We start from the raw sequence: 20301 nt of genomic DNA on the forward strand, positions 1-20301 counted from the left end.
CGTGTATCTCTCTCGGTGTGTGTGTGTGTGTATCTCTCTCTCGGTGTGTGTGTGTGTGTCTCTCTCTCTCGGTGTGTGTGTGTGTGTATCTCTCTCTCTCGGTGTGTGTGTGTATCTCTCTCTCTCTCGGTCGGTCGGTCTCTCTCTCTCTCTCGGTCGGTCGGTGTCTCTCTCTCTCTCTCGGTCGGTCGTGTCGGTGTCTCTCTCTCTCTCTCGGTCGGTCGGTGTCTCTCTCTCTCTCTCTCGGTCGGTCGGTGTCTGTCTCTCTCTCTCTCTCGGTCGGTCGGTGTCTCTCTCTCTCTCTCTCGGTCTCTCTCTCTCTCTCTCTCTCGGGGTGTCTGTCTCTCTCTCTCTCTCGGTCTCTCTCTCTCTCGGTCGGTCTGTCTCTCTCTCTCTCTCGGTCGGTCGGTGTCTCTCTCTCTCTCTCTCGGTCGGTCGGTGTCTCTCTCTCTCTCTCTCGGTCGGTGTCTCTCTCTCTCTCTCTCTCGGGTGTCTCTCTCTCTCTCTCTCCCAGTCGGGTCGGTGTCTCTCTCTCTCTCTCTCTCTCGGTCGGTCGGTCTCTCTCTCTCTCTCTCTCTCGGTCTCTCTCTCTCTCTCTCGGTCGGTGTCTCTCTCTCTCTCTCTCGGTCGGGTCGGTGTCTCTCTCTCTCTCTCTCTCGGTCGGTCGGTGTCTCTCTCTCTCTCTCTCGGTCGGTCGGTGTCTCTCTCTCTCTCTCTCTCTCTCTCGGTCTCTCTCTCTCTCTCTCTCTCTCTCTCTCTCTCGGTCGGTCGGTGTCTCTCTCTCTCTCTCTCTCTCTCTCGGGTCTCTCAGGTCTCTCTCTCTCTCTCTCTCTCTCTCTCTCTCTCTCTCTCTCTCTCTCTCTCTCTCTCTCTCTCTCTCTCTCTCTCTCTCTCTCTCTCTCTCTCTCTCTCTCTCTCTCTCTCTCTCTCTCTCTCTCTCTCTCTCTCTCTCTCTCTCTCTCTCTCTCTCTCTCTCTCTCTCTCTCTCTCTCTCATTGAGATGACCCCTGACCTACTGGGGCGGAAACCTCTAAAGGGGCGAATCATCACGAAGGGAGGGGGACCTGCGTAACCACGTGATGTGAGCAGCATCTGGACATTTGGCTGATATAAAAACGGGGAGACGACGACATACGTTTGGGTGAGGAGGAGACGGCAATAAGGAGGTCAATCATAACAAGAGATGAACCCTGACCTACTGGGGCAGGGCGGAAACCTCTAAAGGGGCGGACTTCCTTGTTGTAGAAACCTCAGACGGGTGGAGCTCTGTACTGTCGCAGCTTCAGGGGGAGAACTTCATAGGAAGTTCAAAGTCCCAGGTCCAGCTATCCACAGGCTCCATTCCTCTGTCCAGTCAGTTCAGGGTCATATTCATTAGTGCACACTGTAGCCACCCCCCCACCACCACCATTTTGTCTTGTTTGCTTCCTAGTGAATAGGGCCTACTTCCCTGTGAAGTTCTTGTCTGGCTGCTCCTGGGCCCCGAGTGTACCACTGTTACCTCGGTTTCCTTTGGTCCACCTCAGACATCAGGGCCTGACGGTAGGCCTCGTAGGACTTGACGATGCGCTCCAGTTCCTTCATGAAGAGCAGCTTCAACATGCCCTGGTACGTGTCCAGATCCACCAGCTGGAACAGCTCCCACTTCAGGATATGGTCATACCTGGAGCAGAAAGGGAAGACAGATTTTTTTTATTTGACAACAAAACATGGCTGCATGTCACAATGGTAAAATATAAAAACAAAAACTGGAGACACGACAAAGCTAGTGTAGCTAACAAAATACTTTAGATCTGTAAACTATTTTATCAGGTTCCCTTCTTCTTCTTCTTCTTCATCTTGGCTGAGGTGAAACAATGAACTTTTGCTGTTAATTATCTAGAAAAGCAACACCGTCTCCAAAACCGTTCATTAAAAAATAAATAAGAATTACATAATTTTTCAACTCAATCAAACCTCTGTAGTTATGAGCCAGTATTTGTGAGAAATGCCAGGTACGGTCGACTCACTTGAGTGGGGCGCGGGCATACACCTGTAGCCAGTCAGGGATCTCTGCCGTGTGGTACGGATTGGCTGGTACCAGAACCGGATGGTTCCGCTCGGCTGGGCGAGGCCGGTATACAACGGGAGGAGGCTGGTCATATTGGAGCACGCTGGAAATGGAAAAGTACAAATAATAGAATTATATCTTTTTTTAAATGTATTCCCTTTTTTGTTTCTAAAAAGGGACTACAAATTCACTGACTGTGTCAGTGTACAACCGGAGTGGGCTGGTCTTAGTGAAGAACACTGGAATAGAAGGAGGAGTTACAATGAAGACAAATCTGGGGGGAAAAAACACAACGATTTCAAACATTTTACTGAGTTACAGTTCATATAATAAGGAAATCAGTCAATTGAAATAAATCCATTAGGCCCTAATCTAAGGACTGGGAATACAGATGTGCATCTGATTAAACATTTTTAAGGTAAAGTAGGAGAGTTGATCAGAAAACTAGTCAGTATCTGGCGTGACCATGTGCCTCATGCAGCGCGACATCTCCTTCACATAGAGTTGGTCAGGCTGTTGATTGTGGTCTGTGGAATGTTGTCTCGCTCCTCTTCAATGGCTGTGCGAAGTTGCGGGAACTGGAACACGCTGTCGTACACGTTGATCCAGAGCATCCCAAACATGCTCAGTGGGTGACATGTCTGGTGAGTATGCAGGTCATGGAAGAACTTGGACATTTTCAGCTTCCAGAAATTGTGAAACATGAGGTGATTGTCGTGCGGATGAATGGCACGACAATGGGCCTCAGGATCTCGTCATGGAATCTGTGAATTCAAATTGCCATCGATAAAATGCAATGAGTTTGTTGTCCGTAGTTTATGCCTGCCACATACCATAACCTCACCATGGGGCACTCTGTTCACAATGTCATCAGCAAACCGCTCACCCACACAAAACACCATACACTCTGTCTGCCATCTGCCCGGTGCTGTTGAAACGTGGATTCATCCATAAAGAGGACACTTCTCCAGCGAAGCCAATGGCCATCAAATGTTAACATTTTCTCACTGAAGTCAGTTACAATGCAGAACTACAGTCGGGTCAAGACCATGGCGAGGACGACGAGCACGCAGAGGAGCTTCTCTGAGAGGTTTTTTAACAGTTTGTGCAGAAATTATTCGGTTGTGCAAAACCCACAGTTTAATTAGCTGTCCGGGTGGCTGGTCTCAGACGACCCCCGCAGATGAAGAAGCCGGATGTAGAGGTCCTGGGTTGGCGTGGTTACACGTGGTCTGTGGGGTTGGCGTGGTTACACGTGGTCTGGGGTTGGCGTGGTTACACGTGGTCTGGGGTTGGCGTGGTTACACGTGGTCTGTGGGGTTGGCGTGGTTACACGTGGTCTGCGGTTGTGAAGCCAGTCGGACGTACTACAAAATTCTCTACTGGGGCTTAACAGCTCTCTGGTGGACATTCCTGCAGTCAGCATGCCGATTGCGCTCTCCCTCAAAACTTGAGACATCTTTGGCATGGTGTTGTGTGACAAAACAGCACATTTTAGAGTGGCCTTTTGTCCCCTTTTGTAAATGATCATACTGTTTAATCAGCTTCTTGATATGCCACACCTGTCAAGTATCGATGGATTATCTTGGCAAATGAGAAATGCTCCCTAACGGGGATGTAAACAAATTTGTTTTCTTGTTGTGAGTATTGAACATTTGTGGAATCTTTTATTTCATCTCATGAAACCAACATGTTACGTTTATATTTTGGTTCAGTGTAAAAGACAGTTTACCTAGGAGCACAGGGGTGGAGTATCTCTGTCTCTACAGTTTACCTAGGAGCACAGGGGTGGAGTATCTCTGTCTCTACAGTTTACCTAGGAGCACAGGGGTGGAGTATCCCTGTCTCTACAGTTTACCTAGGAGCACAGGGGTGGAGTATCCCTGTCTCTACAGTTTACCTAGGAGCACAGGGGTGGAGTATCCCTGTCTCTACAGTTTACCTAGGAGCACAGGGGTGGAGTATCCTGTCTCTACAGTTTACCTAGGAGCACAGGGGTGGAGTATCCCTGTCTCTACAGTTTACCTAGGAGCACAGGGGTGGAGTATCTCTGTCTCTACAGTTTACCTAGGAGCACAGGGGTGGAGTATCTCTGTCTCTACAGTTTACCTAGGAGCACAGGGGTGGAGTATCCCTGTCTCTACAGTTTACCTAGGAGCACAGGGGTGGAGTATCCTGTCTCTACAGTTTACCTAGGAGCACAGGGGTGGAGTATCTCTGTCTCTACAGTTTACCTAGGAGCACAGGGGTGGAGTATCTCTGTCTCTACAGTTTACCTAGGAGCACAGGGGTGGAGTATCCCTGTCTCTACAGTTTACCTAGGAGCACAGGGGTGGAGTATCTCTGTCTCTTTACCTAGGAGCACAGGGGTGGAGTATCTCTGTCTCTACAGTTTACCTAGGAGCACAGGGGTGGAGTATCTCTGTCTCTACAGTTTACCTAGGAGCACAGGGGTGGAGTATCTCTGTCTCTACAGTTTACCTAGGAGCACAGGGGTGGAGTATCTCTGTCTCTACAGTTTACCTAGGAGCACAGGGATGGAGTATCCCTGTCTCTACAGTTTACCTAGGAGCACAGGGGTGGAGTATCCCTGTCTCTACAGTTTACCTAGGAGCACAGGGGTGGAGTATCTCTGTCTCTACAGTTTACCTAGGAGCACAGGGGTGGAGTATCTGTCTCTACAGTTTACCTAGGAGCACAGGGTTGGAGTATCCCTGTCTCTACAGTTTACCTAGGAGCACAGGGGTGGAGTATCTCTGTCTCTACAGTTTACCTAGGAGCACAGGGGTGGAGTATCCCTGTCTCTACAGTTTACCTAGGAGCACAGGGTGGAGTATCCCTGTCTCTACAGTTTACCTAGGAGCACAGGGTGGAGTATCCCTGTCTCTACAGTTTACCTAGGAGCACAGGGTGGAGTATCCCTGTCTCTACAGTTTACCTAGGAGCACAGGGGTGGAGTATCCCTGTCTCTACAGTTTACCTAGGAGCACAGGGGTGGAGTATCTCTGTCTCTACAGTTTACCTAGGAGCACAGGGGTGGAGTATCCCTGTCTCTACAGTTTACCTAGGAGCACAGGGGTGGAGTATCCCTGTCTCTACAGTTTACCTAGGAGCATCTCTGTCTCTACAGTTTACCTAGGAGCACAGGGGTGGAGTATCTCTGTCTCTACAGTTTACCTAGGAGCACAGGGGTGGAGTATCTCTGTCTCTACAGTTTACCTAGGAGCACAGGGGTGGAGTATCCATGTCTCTACAGTTTACCTAGGAGCACAGGGGTGGAGTATCCCTGTCTCTACAGTTTACCTAGGAGCATCTCTGTCTCTACAGTTTACCTAGGAGCACAGGGGTGGAGTATCTCTGTCTCTACAGTTTACCTAGGAGCACAGGGGTGGAGTATCTGTCTCTACAGTTTACCTAGGAGCACAGGGGTGGAGTATCTCTGTCTCTACAGTTTACCTAGGAGCACAGGGGTGTCTATACTGAGCCCTCTTGTTGACGTGGTCCACGTAGTAGGGTCCAAACTCAGCCGACTCCACCTTCTCCCAGCCAGGGGGCAGACCCTCTCTCTCCAGGGGGTGGGACCAGTGGGTGGTGTTGGTGTTGTGGTCGATGTAGTACTTCCTGCCTCGGATGGTCCAGTCTACCGTCCAACCACGGGGCAGGGAGAGGTCCTCATAGCTCAGACTGGACAGGTTCCCCAGAGACTTGGACTGCAGTCGACCGATACCTGAGGGGAGGAGTTAGATACCTTAAACCTTCAGAGGATGGCTGGCTGGTCAAACAAATGGTTCAGTCCCAAATGACACCATATTCCCTATGTAGTGCACTACTTTTGACAAGAGCCCTATGGGGAAATAGTGTGCCACTTGGGACATACCCTTAAAAACCCTAAACCTGGCATCCCGGGTGGCACAGTGGTCTAGGGCACTGCATCGCAGCACTAGCTTTGCCACCAAAGACTCTGGGTTCACGCCCAGGCTCTGTCGCAGCCGGCCGCGACCGGGAGGTCCGTGGGGCAACGCACAATTGGTCGAGCATCGTCCGGGTTAGGGAGGGTTTGGCCGGGTCAGGGAGGGTTTGGCCGGTAGGGAAATCCTTGTCTCATCGCACACCAGCGACTCCTGTGGCGGGCCGGGTGCAGTGCGCACCAACCAAGGTTGCCAGGTGCACGGTGTTTCCTCCGACACATTGGTGCGGCTGGCTTCCGGGTTGGATGCGTCCTGTATTAACACCCTGCCGCCGGGCCCCGGTACCGTCCTGTAGTAAAACCCTGGTGCCGGGCCCTGGTACCGTCCTGTAGTAAAACCTGATGCCGGGCCCCGGTGCCGTCCTGTAGTAAACCCTGCCCCGGTACCGTCCTGTAGTAAACCCATTGCCGGGCCCCGGTACCGACCCTGTGCTGCTGTCAGCCTGGTGCCGGGCCCGGTACCGTCCTGTATTAACACCCTTCTTTGGGTCCCGGTACCGTCCTGTAGTAAAACCCTGGTGCCGGGCCCCGGTACCGTCCTGTAGGAAAACCCTGGTGCCGGGGACCGGTACCGCCCTATTAACACCCTGCCGCCGAGGAATCCCGGTACCGTCCTGTAGTAAAACCCTGGGTGCAGAGGAGGTAAAACCTGCTGCTGGGCCCCGGTACCGTCCTGCAGTAAACTCTGCTGCCGGGCCAGGTACCATTTACTGAGGAGTAAACTCTGCTGCTGGGCCCCGGTACCGTCCTGCAGTAAACTCTGCTGCCGGGCCCCGGTCCATTTACAGTAGTAAAACCTGCTGCCTCTGGTACCGTCCTGTAGTTAAACCCTGGTGCCGGGCCCCATGTCCTCTGGGGAAACCCTGGTGCCATTTACCAGACCGGAGTAAAACCCTGGTGCCGGGCCCGGTTACCGTCCTGTAGTAAAACCCTGCCTCTGGGGACCGTCCTGTTAAAACCCTGCTGCCGGGCCCTGTCCTCCTGTAGTAAAACCCTGGTGCGGGCCCGGTACCGTCCCTGCAGTATAACTCTGCTGCCGGGGACCGGTACCGTCCTGCAGTAAACTCTGCTGCCGGGGCCCGGCATGTCCCTGCAGTAAACTCTGCCGCCGGCCCCGGTACCGTCCTGCAGTAAACTCTGCTGCCGGGGCCCGGTACCGTCCTGTAGTAAAACCCTGGTGCCGGGCCCCGGTACCGTCCTGCAGTAAACCCTGGTGCCGGGCCCGGTACCGTCCTGCAGTAAACCCTGGTGCCGGGCCCTGGTACCGTCCTGTAGTAAAACCTGCTGCCGGGCCCGGTACCGTCCTGTCCTGCTGGGGCCCCGGTACCGTCCTGTAGTAAAACCCTGGTGCCGGGCCCGGTACCGTCCTCAGTAAAACCCTGCTGCCGGGCCCCGGTACCGTCCTGTAGTAAAAACCTGCTGCCGGGCCCTGGTACCGTCCTGTAGTAAAAACCTGATGCCGCCCCGGTACCGTCCTGTAGTAAAACCCTGGTGCCGGGCCCTGGTACCGTCCTGTAGTAAAACCTGATGCCGGGCCCCGGTATGGCTATAGCCAACTCTCATTGCCTGACCCTGTGCTGCTGTCAGCCTCATCTAGGGTGTCTGCATGTCTGTTCTAGCCTATTCTTTGCTACTATATACACTATGCATCTATGAGGAAAGAGTAGGGGACAGCGTCCATTTACAGAGGAGGAATCATGTCCTCTGGGGACAGCGTCCATTTACAGAGGAGGAAACATGTCCTCTGGGGACAGCGTCCATTTACAGAGGAGGAATCATGTCCTCTGGGAACAGCGTCCATTTATAGAGGAAACATGTCCTCTGGGGACAGCGTCCATTTACAGAGGAGGAATCATGTCCTCTGGGGACAGCGTCCATTTATAGAGGAAACATGTCCTCTGGGGACAGCGTCCATTTACAGAGGAGGAATCATGTCCTCTGGGGACAGCGTCCATTTACAGAGGAGGAAACATGTCCTCTGGGGACAGCCCATTTACAGAGGAGGAATCATGTCCTCAGGGGACAGCGGCCCATTTACAGAGGAGGAATCATGTCCTCTGGGGACAGCGTCCATTTATAGAGGAGGAATCATGTCCTCAGGGGACAGCGTCCATTTACAGAGGAGGAAACATGTCCTCTGGGGACAGCGTCCATTTACAGAGGAATCATGTCCTCTGGGGACAGCGTCCATTTACAGAGGAGGAATCATGTCCTCTGGGGACAGCGTCCATTTACAGAGGAGGAATCATGTCCTCTGGGGACAGCGTCCATTTACAGAGGAGGAATCATGTCCTCTGGGGACAGCGTCCATTTATAGAGGAGGAATCATGTCCTCAGGGGACAGCGTCCATTTACAGAGGAGGAAACATGTCCTCTGGGGACAGCGTCCATTTACAGAGGAATCATGTCCTCTGGGGACAGCGCCCATTTACAGAGGAGGAATCATGTCCTCTGGGGACAGCGGCCATTTACAGAGGAGGAATCATGTCCTCTGGGGACAGCCCATTTACAGAGGAGGAATCATGTCCTCTGGGGACAGCGTCCATTTACAGAGGAGGAATCATGTCCTCTGGGGACAGCGTCCATTTACAGAGGAGGAATCATGTCCTCTGGGGACAGCGTCCATTTACAGAGGAGGAATCATGTCCTCTGGGGACAGCGTCCATTTACAGAGTTGGAATCATGTCCTCTGGGGACAGCGTCCATTTACAGAGTTGGAATCATGTCCTCTGGGGACAGCGTCCATTTACAGAGGAGGAAACATGTCCTCTGGGGACAGCGTCCATTTACAGAGGAGGAAACATGTCCTCTGGGGACAGCGTCCATTTACAGAGGAGGAAACATGTCCTCTGGGGACAGCGTCCATTTACAGAGGAGGAAACATGTCCTCTGGGGACAGCGTCCATTTACAGAGGAGGAAACATGTCCTCTGGGGACAGCGTCCATTTACAGAGGAGGAAACATGTCCTCTGGGGACAGCGTCCATTTACAGAGGAGGAAACATGTCCTCTGGGGACAGCGTCCATTTACAGAGGAGGAAACATGTCCTCTGGGGACAGCGTCCATTTACAGAGGAGGAAACATGTCCTCTGGGGACAGCGTCCATTTACAGAGGAGGAAACATGTCCTCTGGGGACAGCGTCCATTTACAGAGGAGGAAACATGTACATTTGATTTGATTTGATTTATAGAGTCCTCTCCTATTTAAAAAGAGACATTCTGACACACCAACTGTACAAACACTGAAACACACAGCGTTGCTGCTGATCCCTTTTTAACAACACGGCCCTAGATATACTACTCCCCCTCTGACACGGCCCTAGATATACTACTCCCCCTCTGACACGGCCCTAGATATACTACTCCCCCTCTGACACGGCCCTAGATATACTACTCCCCCTCTGACACGGCCCTAGATATACTACTCCCCCTCTGACACGGCCCTAGATATACTACTCCCCCTCTGACACGGCCCTAGATATACTACTCCCCCTCTGACACGGCCCTAGATATACTACTCCCCCTCTGACACGGCCCTAGATATACTACTCCCCCTCTGACACGGCCCTAGATATACTACTCCCCCTCTGACACTGCCCTAGATATACTACTCCCCTCTGACACGTCCCTAGATATACTACTCCCCTCTGACACGTCCCTAGATATACTACTCCCTCTGACACGGCCCTAGATATACTACTCCCTCTGACACGGCCCTAGATATACTACTCCCTCTGACACGATATATACTACTCCCCTCTGACACGGCCCTAGATATACTACTCCCCCTCTGACACGGCCCTAGATATACTACTCCCCCTCTGACACGGCCCTAGATATACTACTCCCCCTCTGACACGGCCCTAGATATACTACTCCCCTCTGACACGGCCCTAGATATACTACTCCCCTCTGACACGGCCCTAGATATACTACTTACCCTCTGACACATCCCTAGATATACTACTCCCCTCTGACACGGCTCCTAGATATACTACTCCCCTCTGACACGGCCCTAGATATACTACTCCCCCTCTGACACGGCCCTAGATATACTACTCCCCCTCTGACACGGCCCTAGATATACTACTCCCTCTCTGACACGGCCCTAGATATACTACTCCCCCTCTGACACGGCCCTAGATATACTACTCCCCCTCTGACACGGCCCTAGATATACTACTCCCCCTCTGACACGGCCCTAGATATACTACTCCCTCTCTGACACGGCCCTAGATATACTACTCCCTCTCTGACACACGGTGATTTGTGTCCCACCTCTCGATGAATGGCAGGAAATGGGAGAGTAAATGTATTGAAATGGACAGGAAAGCGCGGGCAGAAATCTGAGCTCAAATTCAAACAGAGCATATGTCCCTTCTCCTGAAGTGTGCACGCCCTTTCCACACAATAAAAACACATTGGATTGTTGGAAGCATAGGCCAAGAGCCCACGTTGGCCCACCATAGTACTTATACATTACCAAAAGTATGTGGACACTTGGCTCGCAGTCAGCGTCCCAATTCATCCCAAAAAGTGCTCGATGGAGGTTGAGGTAAGGGCTCTGTGCAGGCCAGTCAAGTTTTTCCCACACCGATCTCGACAAACCATTTCTGTACGGACCTCGCTTCGTGCATGGGAGGTCTTGTCATGTTGACACAGGAAAGGGCCTTTCCCAAACTGTTGCCACAAAGTTGTAAGCACAGAATAGTCTAGAATGTCATTGTATCCTGTAGTGTTAAGATTTCCCTTCTCTGGAACTAAAGGGCCTGAACCATGAAAACAGCCCCAGACAATTATTCCTCCTCCACCAAACTTTACAGTTGGCACTATGCATTGGGGCAAGCAGCGTTCTCCTGGCATCCGCCAAACCCAGATTCATCTGACTGCCAGATGGTGAAGTGTGATTCATCACTCCAGAGAACTGCTCCAGAGTCCAATGGCGGCGAGCTTTACACCACTCCAGCCGACGCTTGGCATTGCGCGTGGTGATCTGAGGCTTGTGTGCGGCTGCTCGGCCATGGAAACCCAGTTCATGAAGCTCCCAACGAACAGTTATTGTGCCGATGTCGCTTCCAGAGGCCGTTTGAAACTCGACAGTGAGTGTTGCAACCCAGGACAGATGATTTTCACACTCTTTAGCGCTCAGCGGTCTCGTACTGTGAGCATGTGTGACCTACCACTCTGAGGCCGAGTCATTACTCCTAGATGTTTCCACTTTACAATAACAGCACTTACAGTTGACCAGGGCAGCTCTAGCAGGGCCAGGGCAGCTCTAACAGGACCAGGGCAGCTCTAGCAGGGCCAGGGCAGCTCTAGCAGGGCCAGGGCAGCTCTAGCAGGGCCACTCTAGCAGGACCAGGGCAGCTCTAGCAGGGCCAGGGCAGCTCTAGCAGGGCCAGGGCAGCTCTAGCAGGACCAGGGCAGCTCTAGCAGGGCCACTCTAGCAGGACCAGGGCAGCTCTAGCAGGACCAGGGCAGCTCTAGCAGGACCAGGGCCACTCTAGCAGGGCCACTCTAGCAGGGCCAGGGCAGCTCTAGCAGGGCCAGGGCAGGGCAGCCTAGCAGGGACAGGGCCACTCTAGCAGGACCAGGGCAGCTCTAGCAGGACAGCTCTAGCAGGGCCAGGGCAGCTCTAGCAGGGCCAGGGCAGCTCTAACAGGGCCACTCGAGCAGGGCCAGGGCAGCTCTAGCAGGGCCAGGGCAGCTCTAGCAGGGCCAGGGCAGCTCTAGCAGGGCCAGGGCAGCTCTAGCAGGGCCAGGGCAGCTCTAGCTGGGCCACTCTAGCAGGGCCAGGGCAGCTCTAGCAGGACCAGGGCAGCTCTAGCAGGGCCAGGGCAGCTCTAGCAGGGCAGCTCTAGCAGGGCCAGGGCAGCTCTAGCAGGACAGCTCTAGCAGGACAGCTCTAGCAGGACAGCTCTAGCAGGGCCAGGGCAGCTCTAGCAGGGCCAGGGCAGCTCTAGCAGGGCCAGGGCAACTCTAGCAGGGCCAGGGCAGCTCTAGCAGGGCCAGGGCAGCTCTAGCAGGGCCAGGGCAGCTCTAGCAGGGCCAGGGCAGCTCTAGCAGGAATGTGTCCATTTTCTCAACACTGAAAACACCACCAACATCCCTCCTGATGCACCAGTGGGAATTCACATCAAGACTCGCATTCAAGAGTCTATTGAAGTAACGTGTGTATAATGTCATGTGTTTAACACAGAAGACGGGTAAAAGGCAACAGATGACGTGCACCAGTCTGGGGATTTAGTCATGTGACTTGAGGCAGTCCCACTCCCATCAGCCAATAACTAGTTTGTAGCGAGACTTGTTTTTTGAAGATACAAACAGCGAGGTGGATTGAACCGGCACCGCCCCTTTCCCTTAAGGCTCTATCCAAACTAAAAACCCAGGACCTGTTAGTCGAGCAGCCGGAAACACTGTAGCAACTAACACCTTCTTTTAACTACGGACCCGAAGAAGAGTTCAACTGGTTAAACTATAGCCAACGCATTTCATACTCATACCGAGGAGCGGCAGTCCAGGATTGAACCCGTGGATATGTAGCCTAGTCACCACATTCAATAAGCAAGGGAACCTCCCTATTGGCACCATTTTTACCTATGAAAGCCCCAACTCTACCTACATGTACATATTACCTCAATCACCTCGACTAACCGGTGACCCCGCACATTGACTCTGTACCGGTACCCCTTGTATATATCCTCCACTCTGTACCGGTACCCCCTGTATATATCCTCCACATTGACTCTGTACCGTAATATCCCTGTATATAGCCTCCACATTGACTTTGTACCCCCTTGTATATATCCCCACTCTGTATATAGCCTCCACATTGACTTTGTACCGTAATACCCTGTATATAGCCACCACATTGACTCTGTACTGTAATACCCTGTATAAGCCTCCACATTGACTTTGACTACCGTACATACCCTGTATATAGCCTCCACATTGACTCTGTACCGGTACCCCCTGGTATAAAGTCTTGCTCTTATTATTTTACTGCTGCTCTTTAATAACTTGTTACTTCTAATTTTCTATTCGTACTGCATTGTTGTTTAGGGGCTCATAAGCATTTCACATTCGGTGCATGTGACTAATAAAATTTGATAGGCCACTACTTTTGACCGAGGCTCATAGTGAACAAGTGTAGAGCCCTACCAGCACCACCTTCATGGCATTAACAACTCACATTCTAAAGACAATTCCAAGCCTTTTGTCGTCATTTTCTTTTTGTTCACTAAAATTCCATGCCATCTAATTAACGAGTCCTTATAAGACACTTCGTCAATATTAAAGTTGGTTCCACTGATTTGACTATTATGACTACGGATATTGACTTGAGTAAGACTGGGTTTGTGTTTCACCTGCTGCCGGTCTGTTGGGGGCCGGGGGAGTGTGTTGTCGTGGTGGTAGGCTTTGATGTTCACTCTGTTCATAGTATCTATAGTCCTCATGAAAGTGGTCAGGAGCACTGGGGTGCTGATGTGGCTGAGGCAGTCTCTGCTGCTGCTGGCTTTCGGAGTAAGGCTCCGGAGTCAGGGGGTGGTAGTAGAGCCCAGCATCCTCATTCTCAGCCATGGCGCTCACGTCTGTGAGGAAGGACTGTGAGGAGCCTCCGTACTCGTGGGTTATATCCCCCAGGCTTCCAGGTAGGTACGGAGGGGCTGACATCCGGTGGCGTTCCCGCAGAGCCGCCTCGTGGGGTGACCTCAGCACAGGGGGAGAGCGTAGGAAGCTCTTGTTGCCGGCCAACACAGGCCCCACGGGATAGGCTGAGCCAGGCTCCGGCAGAGGGACCTTGGGGCGTCTGGGGATAGTGGGTCCATGTCGGATGAACGAGGGCATGAGATCTGAAATAGGACCAACAGCTGTAGGTCAAGACAAAAGGATGCTACTAACTATCGTCCAAAAGATGACTTGACTATTCTACAATATATTGTAATTACTTCGCCACCATGGCCCATTTATTACCTTACCTCCCTTATCTCACCTCATTTGCACTCACTGTATGTAGATTTCCCCCTACTGTATTATTGACTGTATGTTTGTTTTACTCCATGTGTAACTGTGTTGTTTGTGTCGAACTGCTTCGCGTTCTCTTGGCCAGGTCACAATAGTAAATGAGAACTTGATCTCAACTGGCCTACCTGGTTAAATAAATAAATATAACTGACCAATACACCAAATCTGATTATTGATTTTAAAAATATTGCAATATTGTAACCTTCCAGAAATATGTTAATGTTCTCTACACTGACTCAGAATACATCTATTCTACAGGTAACTTAGCATGTACCACAAAAAATCATATTTTGCCGTTTAGACGGCAACTACCTGTTGTCCATGAGTATGCTATGGACACTTAGCACATAGAGAAACAACAAGGTTAGTCAACACTCCAGCAACATCTTTACATTGGTGGGTAACGGAAGTAAATTGAAGCCTGTCACATAACAAAGTCAGGGGGGGGAATCCACAATGGATGGATGTAGAGCTACAGGGGGACTCCACAATGGATGGATGTAGAGCTACAGGGGGACTCCACAATGGATGGATGTAGAGCTACAGGGGGACTCCACAATGGATGGATGTAGAGCTACAGGGGGACTCCACAATGGATGGATGTAGAGCTACAGGGGGACTCCACAATGGATGGATGTAGAGCTACAGGGGGAGACTCCACAATGGATGGATGAATGTAGAGCTACAGGGAGACAATCCACAATGGATGGATGGATGAATGTAGAGCTACAGGGGGACTCCACAATGGATGGATGTGTAGAGCTACAGGGGGACTCCACAATGGATGGATGGATGGGGGACTGGATGGATGTAGAGCTACAGGGGGACTCCACAATGGATGGATGAATGTAGAGCTACAGGGGAGACTCCACAATGGATGGATGTAGAGCTACAGGGGGACTCCACAATGGATGGATGTAGAGCTACAGGGGGACTCCACAATGGATGGATGGATGTAGAGCTACAGGGGAGATCCACAATGGATGGATGAATGTAGAGCTACAGGGGGAGAATCCACAATGGATGGATGGATGTAGAGCTACAGGGGAGAATCCACAATGGATGGATGGATGTAGAGCTACAGGGGGAGATCCACAATGGATGGATGAATGTAGAGCTACAGGGAGAGAATCCACAATGGATGGATGTAGAGCTACAGGGAGAGAATCCACAATGGATGGATGTAGAGCTACAGGGGAGAATCCACAATGGATGGATGGATGTTGAGCTACAGGGGGAGAATCCACAATGGATGAATGGATGTAGAGCTACAGGGGAGAATCCACAATGGATGGATGGATGATGTAGAGCTACAGGGAGAGAATCCACAATGGATGGATGAATGTAGAGCTACAGGGGGAGAATCCACAATGGATGGATGGATGAATGTAGAGCTACAGGGAGAGAATCCACAATGGATGGATGATGTAGAGCTACAGGGAGAGAATCCACAATGGATGGATGGATGTTGAGCTACAGGGGAGAATCCACAATGGATGAATGGATGTTGAGCTACAGGGAGAGAATCCACAATGGATGGATGGATGAATGTAGAGCTACAGGGAGAGAATCCACAATGGATGGATGGATGAATGTAGAGCTACAGGGAGAGAATCCACAATGGATGAATGGATGTTGAGCTACAGGGGGATCCACAATGGATGGATGGATGAATGTAGAGCTACAGGGAGAGAATCCACAATGGATGGATGGATGAATGTAGAGCTACAGGGGGGAATCCACAATGGATGGATGAATGTAGAGCTACAGGGAGAGAATCCACAATGGATGGATGAATGTAGAGCTACAGGGGAGAATCCACAATGGATGGATGAATGTAGAGCTACAGGGAGAGAATCCACAATGGATGGATGAATGTAGAGCTACAGGGAGAGAATCCACAATGGATGGATGATGTAGAGCTACAGGGAGAGAATCCACAATGGATGGGTGAATGTAGAGCTACAGGGAGAGAATCCACAATGGATGGATGGATGAATGAGCTACAGGGAGAGAATCCACAATGGATGAATGGATGTTGAGCTACAGGGGGGAATCCACAATGGATGGATGGATGAATGTAGAGCTACAGGGGGAGAATCCACAATGGATGGATGAATGTAGAGCTACAGGGAGAGAATCCACAATGGATGGATGAATGTAGAGCTACAGGGAGAGAATCCACAATGGATGGGTGAATGTAGAGCTACAGGGAGAGAATCCACAATGGATGGATGAATGTAGAGCTACAGGGGGAGACTCCACAATGGATGGGTGAATGTAGAGCTACAGGGAGAGAATCCACAATGGATGGATGAATGTAGAGCTACAGGGAGAGAATCCACAATGGATGGATGAATGTAGAGCTACAGGGGGGGATCCACAATGGATGGATGAACGTAGAGCTACAGGGAGAGACTCCACAATGGATGGATGGATGTAGAGCTACAGGGAGAGAATCCACAATGGATGGATGGATGAATGTAGAGCTACAGGGAGAGAATCCACAATGGATGGATGATGTAGAGCTACAGGGCTTGGAGAAGGCTCAATAGACATGTAACAGTCCGGACCAGAACTAGCTACATCTCAACTTTGGCTATTGCTAGCAAGCTAGATGCTAGTCAGCCATAATAACTATTAGATAGTAGAATACAGTTTACCAAACATGTTATGCTTGGGTATAATCATAGGACCTAAAACGTGTGAATTGTATCAAGTGTTTTTATGAAGAGACATTGGTAGCAGCAGCCAGCTACCACCCGGCTACTCAACCCTGCACCTTAGAGGCTGCTGCCCTATATACACGGAATCACTGGTCACTTTAATAATGTTTACATACTGCTTTACTCATTTCATATGTATAACGTTAGTGTATTTTAGTCTATGCCATTCCGACATTGCTCATCCTAATATTTATATATTTATTTCTTAATATTTATATATGTAATACTTCTGCACTGCTGAGAATAGGAACACAGTCATTTCGCTGGTGGGTATAATGTGTGTTACTTTCCAACAGGAATCAGTAAAAAAAAAAAAAAAACTTGGTCAAAAACAAGGTTTCCAACAAATAACGCATGTAGAAAATTGTATAGCGGCAGAATAAGATACCGGGTAATAAACTACGTTTCTCACTCGCCATGTTTACTCCGGTAGCCTATGGACAAACATTAAGATTTAACTACGTGATGAGTTGATGTCTATTCGGTCGTTATTTAGCTCATGTTAGGTGAATTAAATCATGACACTTTTCTATGCGTTGTTTGTTGGCAACCTTGTACTTTACGAACGTTTTTTTGGAACAGATTCCTGTTGAAATGTTTCCACAAATTATACCCACCGGCAATGACATCTGCTAAATATGTGTATGTGACCAATACAATTTAAACGTGGCTAGATAACCAACTATCTAGCGAATTTAGCTCCTTTAACCAACGTACTTTTCAGGAGTGGTGATGTCTCCTTCTTCACAGATCGTCCATGTGCCTCGGCTGGTGTCGACGCTTCGTTTTTATTTTTCTTTCTTGGAAGCATAACTCAAACAAAAAAGAGCGAGACATCAATGCAATGTGAGAAACTCGTACAAAGTTCCCCCAAAACTACCAGAGTCCCTTCCAATCTGCAGCGTGTACATTTTAGCTGGTTAGGGACTTGATTAGTTAAGTTTCACACTTGTTAATTTTCCTGGTAATTTAGACAAAAAGCCCGAAACAGAACGATTGCTTGTAACGTTAGCCAGTTACTCTGAAGTAAACTGTTTTCGCCCAGTTAAAAAATAAATCACAAATTGTCTCCAAGGCACTTGAAGTCAGCTGTTTTTCCTATTCAGTGTGTTTATTCAGCACCCAGCCCATGTCATCACATCACAAAAACTGCTCAACGCCTCTACGAGTCATTCAGAACCAGCCCGCCGAGGGTTGTGGGATGGGAATGGTGAAGGGTAGAGTTTCACATTTTGAACAAACATTTGTATAAACATATAAAACTACTTACTAACTTCGTCCCCTTCTTCTGTGATTTGAAGCATTTCCAAATTAACCAGTGGTCCAAAGCAAGCCCAACAACCCCTTCTCAAAGTTCGTTTTAAAAGATATTCCCCCTTCTGAGAACAAACCTAAAAATATCCAACCATATGGGACTGGGCTGTCATTCAAAGCAGGGACAAACAGTCACAAGGTCACGACCCATTGGATTAGCATGGGATGGTTGATGTGTTGTTTTATTTCTGCTTCCTATCATTGCTGAGGGATGTGTCAACTGATACCCTACTCCTTATTTATACTACACAACATTTGACCAGGACTTATAGGGTGCCATTTTGGACACACTCTGAGATGCAGTGAACATATAAGAAAGTGCACAATGAATCCATACAGCTTTGATTCTTAGTGTGTAACCTGAGTGAGAAGTGTGCTCTTGGTAACTAAAGGTTATAATATAAACGCAGTGTGATTCCGAAATGGCACCCTATTCCCTATTATATAGTGCTCTACTGGCACCCTATTCCCTATATATAGTGCTCTACTGGCACCCTATTCCCTATATAGTGCTCTACTGGAACCCTATTCCCTATATAGTGCTCTACTGGCACCCAATTCCTATATAGTGCTCTACTGGAACCCTATTCCCTATATAGTGCTCTACTGGAACCCTATTCCCTATATAGTGCTCTACTGGAACCCTATTCCAAAATATAGTGCTCTACTGGCCCCTATTCCCTATATAGTGCTCTACTGGAACCCTATTCCCTATGTAGTGCTCTACTGGCACCCTATTCCCTATGTAGTGCTCTACTGGCACCCTATTCCCTATATAGTGCTCTACTGGAACCCTATTCCCTATATAGTGCTCTACTGGAACCCTATTCCCTATATAGTGCTCTACTGGCCCCCTATTCCCTATGTAGTGCTCTACTGGCACCCTATTCCCTATATAGTGCTCTACTGGCACCCTATTCCCTATATATAGTGCTCTACTGGCACCCTATTCCCTATATAGTGCTCTACTGGCACCCTATTCCCTATATAGTGCTCTACTGGCACCCTATTCCCTATAGTGCTCTACTGGAACCCTATTCCCTATTGTGACGACCCTCCCACTCTGTCTGCCGTATTCTTTCGCTTTGCTCTTGTTTTCCTTATTAGGATGTCAGTGGGCGGAGCTTTGAGGGTCGTCAGCGACATGGGACACACCTGGGCCCGGGTGTGTCCCAGGATAAATACACCACTTCCCCATTCATTGAGGAGACTCTCTCCATGCAGACACACTGAGAGATTTTGGTTGTGTCATTTTTTTTGTTTTTTTTGTGGCGGTTTGTTCGCGTTGGCACCTTTCAACACCCCTCATTATCACATTTCATTTATGCACGCAACCACTCACTTACACTACTGATTACTGACTACACACACCATTGTTAATTGCATTTAGTTTACCTCAGTTAATAAAAATATTTTGTTTTTCCTTATCTCCACGTTGTCTCCCTTTTTGTTACAAACTTCTAGCTGGTTTGTGATACTGTATAGTGCATTACTGGCACCGTATTCTCTATATAGTGCAGTACTGGCACCCTATTCCCTATATAGTGCATTACTGGCACCCTATTCCCTATATAGTGCAGTACTGGCACCCTATTCCCTATATAGTGCACTACTGGCACCGTATTCTCTATATAGTGCAGTACTGGCACCCTATTCCCTATATAGTGCATTACTGGCACCCTATTCCCTATATAGTGCAGTACTGGCACCCTATTCCCTATATAGTGCTCTACTGGCACCCTATTCCCTATATAGTGCTCTACTGGCACCCTATTCCCTATATAGCGCACTACTTTAGACATCCAGTTAAGAGCGTCCGGCTTGTAACCGAAAGGTTGCTGGTTTGAATCCCTGAGCCGACTAGGTGAAACATCTGCCGATGTGCTCTTGAGCAAGGTGTAACCGATGTGAAATGGCTAGCTAGTTAGCGCGGCTGCGCGCTAATAGCGTTTCAATCGGTGGCGTCACTCGCTCTGAGACCTTGAAGTAGTTGTTCCCCTTGCTTTTTAAAATTTATTTCACCTTTATTTCACCAGGTAGGCTAGTTGAGAACACCTTTATTTAACCAGGTAGGCTAGTTGAGAACAAGTTCTCATTTGCAACTGGGACCTGGCCAATATAAAGCATAGCAATTCGACACACAACAACACAGAGTTACACATGGAATAAACAAAACATACAGTCAGTAATACAGTAGAACAAAAGAAAACAAAAAGTCT

The 20301-nt window shown here is 49.6% G+C and overlaps 1 protein-coding gene across 1 annotated transcript; it reads right to left on the bottom strand.

The window, feature by feature from the left end:
* Window positions 1-1038: 1038 nt before the first annotated feature.
* sav1 (salvador family WW domain containing protein 1) lies at window positions 1039-18314 on the bottom strand. Its single transcript, XM_052485614.1, has 6 exons — window positions 18039-18314; window positions 17486-17581; window positions 13385-13870; window positions 5507-5777; window positions 2010-2153; window positions 1039-1663 (listed from the first exon to the last, which is right to left on the bottom strand). The coding sequence occupies exons 1-6, from the start codon at window positions 18070-18072 to the stop codon at window positions 1498-1500; spliced, it is 1197 nt and encodes a 398-aa protein (XP_052341574.1). The 5' UTR covers window positions 18073-18314; the 3' UTR covers window positions 1039-1497.
* Between the last annotated feature and the right edge of the window lie 1987 nt (window positions 18315-20301).

Source organism: Oncorhynchus keta, chromosome 29 (assembly GCF_023373465.1).
Source record: "Oncorhynchus keta strain PuntledgeMale-10-30-2019 chromosome 29, Oket_V2, whole genome shotgun sequence".
In the NCBI taxonomy this organism is placed as follows: domain Eukaryota; kingdom Metazoa; phylum Chordata; class Actinopteri; order Salmoniformes; family Salmonidae; genus Oncorhynchus; species Oncorhynchus keta.

Bases quoted from the DNA above. Each gene is read 5' to 3' on its own strand.
- sav1 (XM_052485614.1), bottom strand. From the start codon at position 18,072: ATGCTTCAAATCACAGAAGAAGGGGACGAAGTTA. The intron at 13,871-17,485 runs GTACGTTGGTTA...GTCCTATTTCAG, and splicing joins GACATCACCACTCCTGAAAA to ATCTCATGCCCTCGTTCATC. The intron at 1,664-2,009 runs GTGAGTCGACCG...TTTCTGCTCCAG, and splicing joins TATGCCCGCGCCCCACTCAA to GTATGACCATATCCTGAAGT.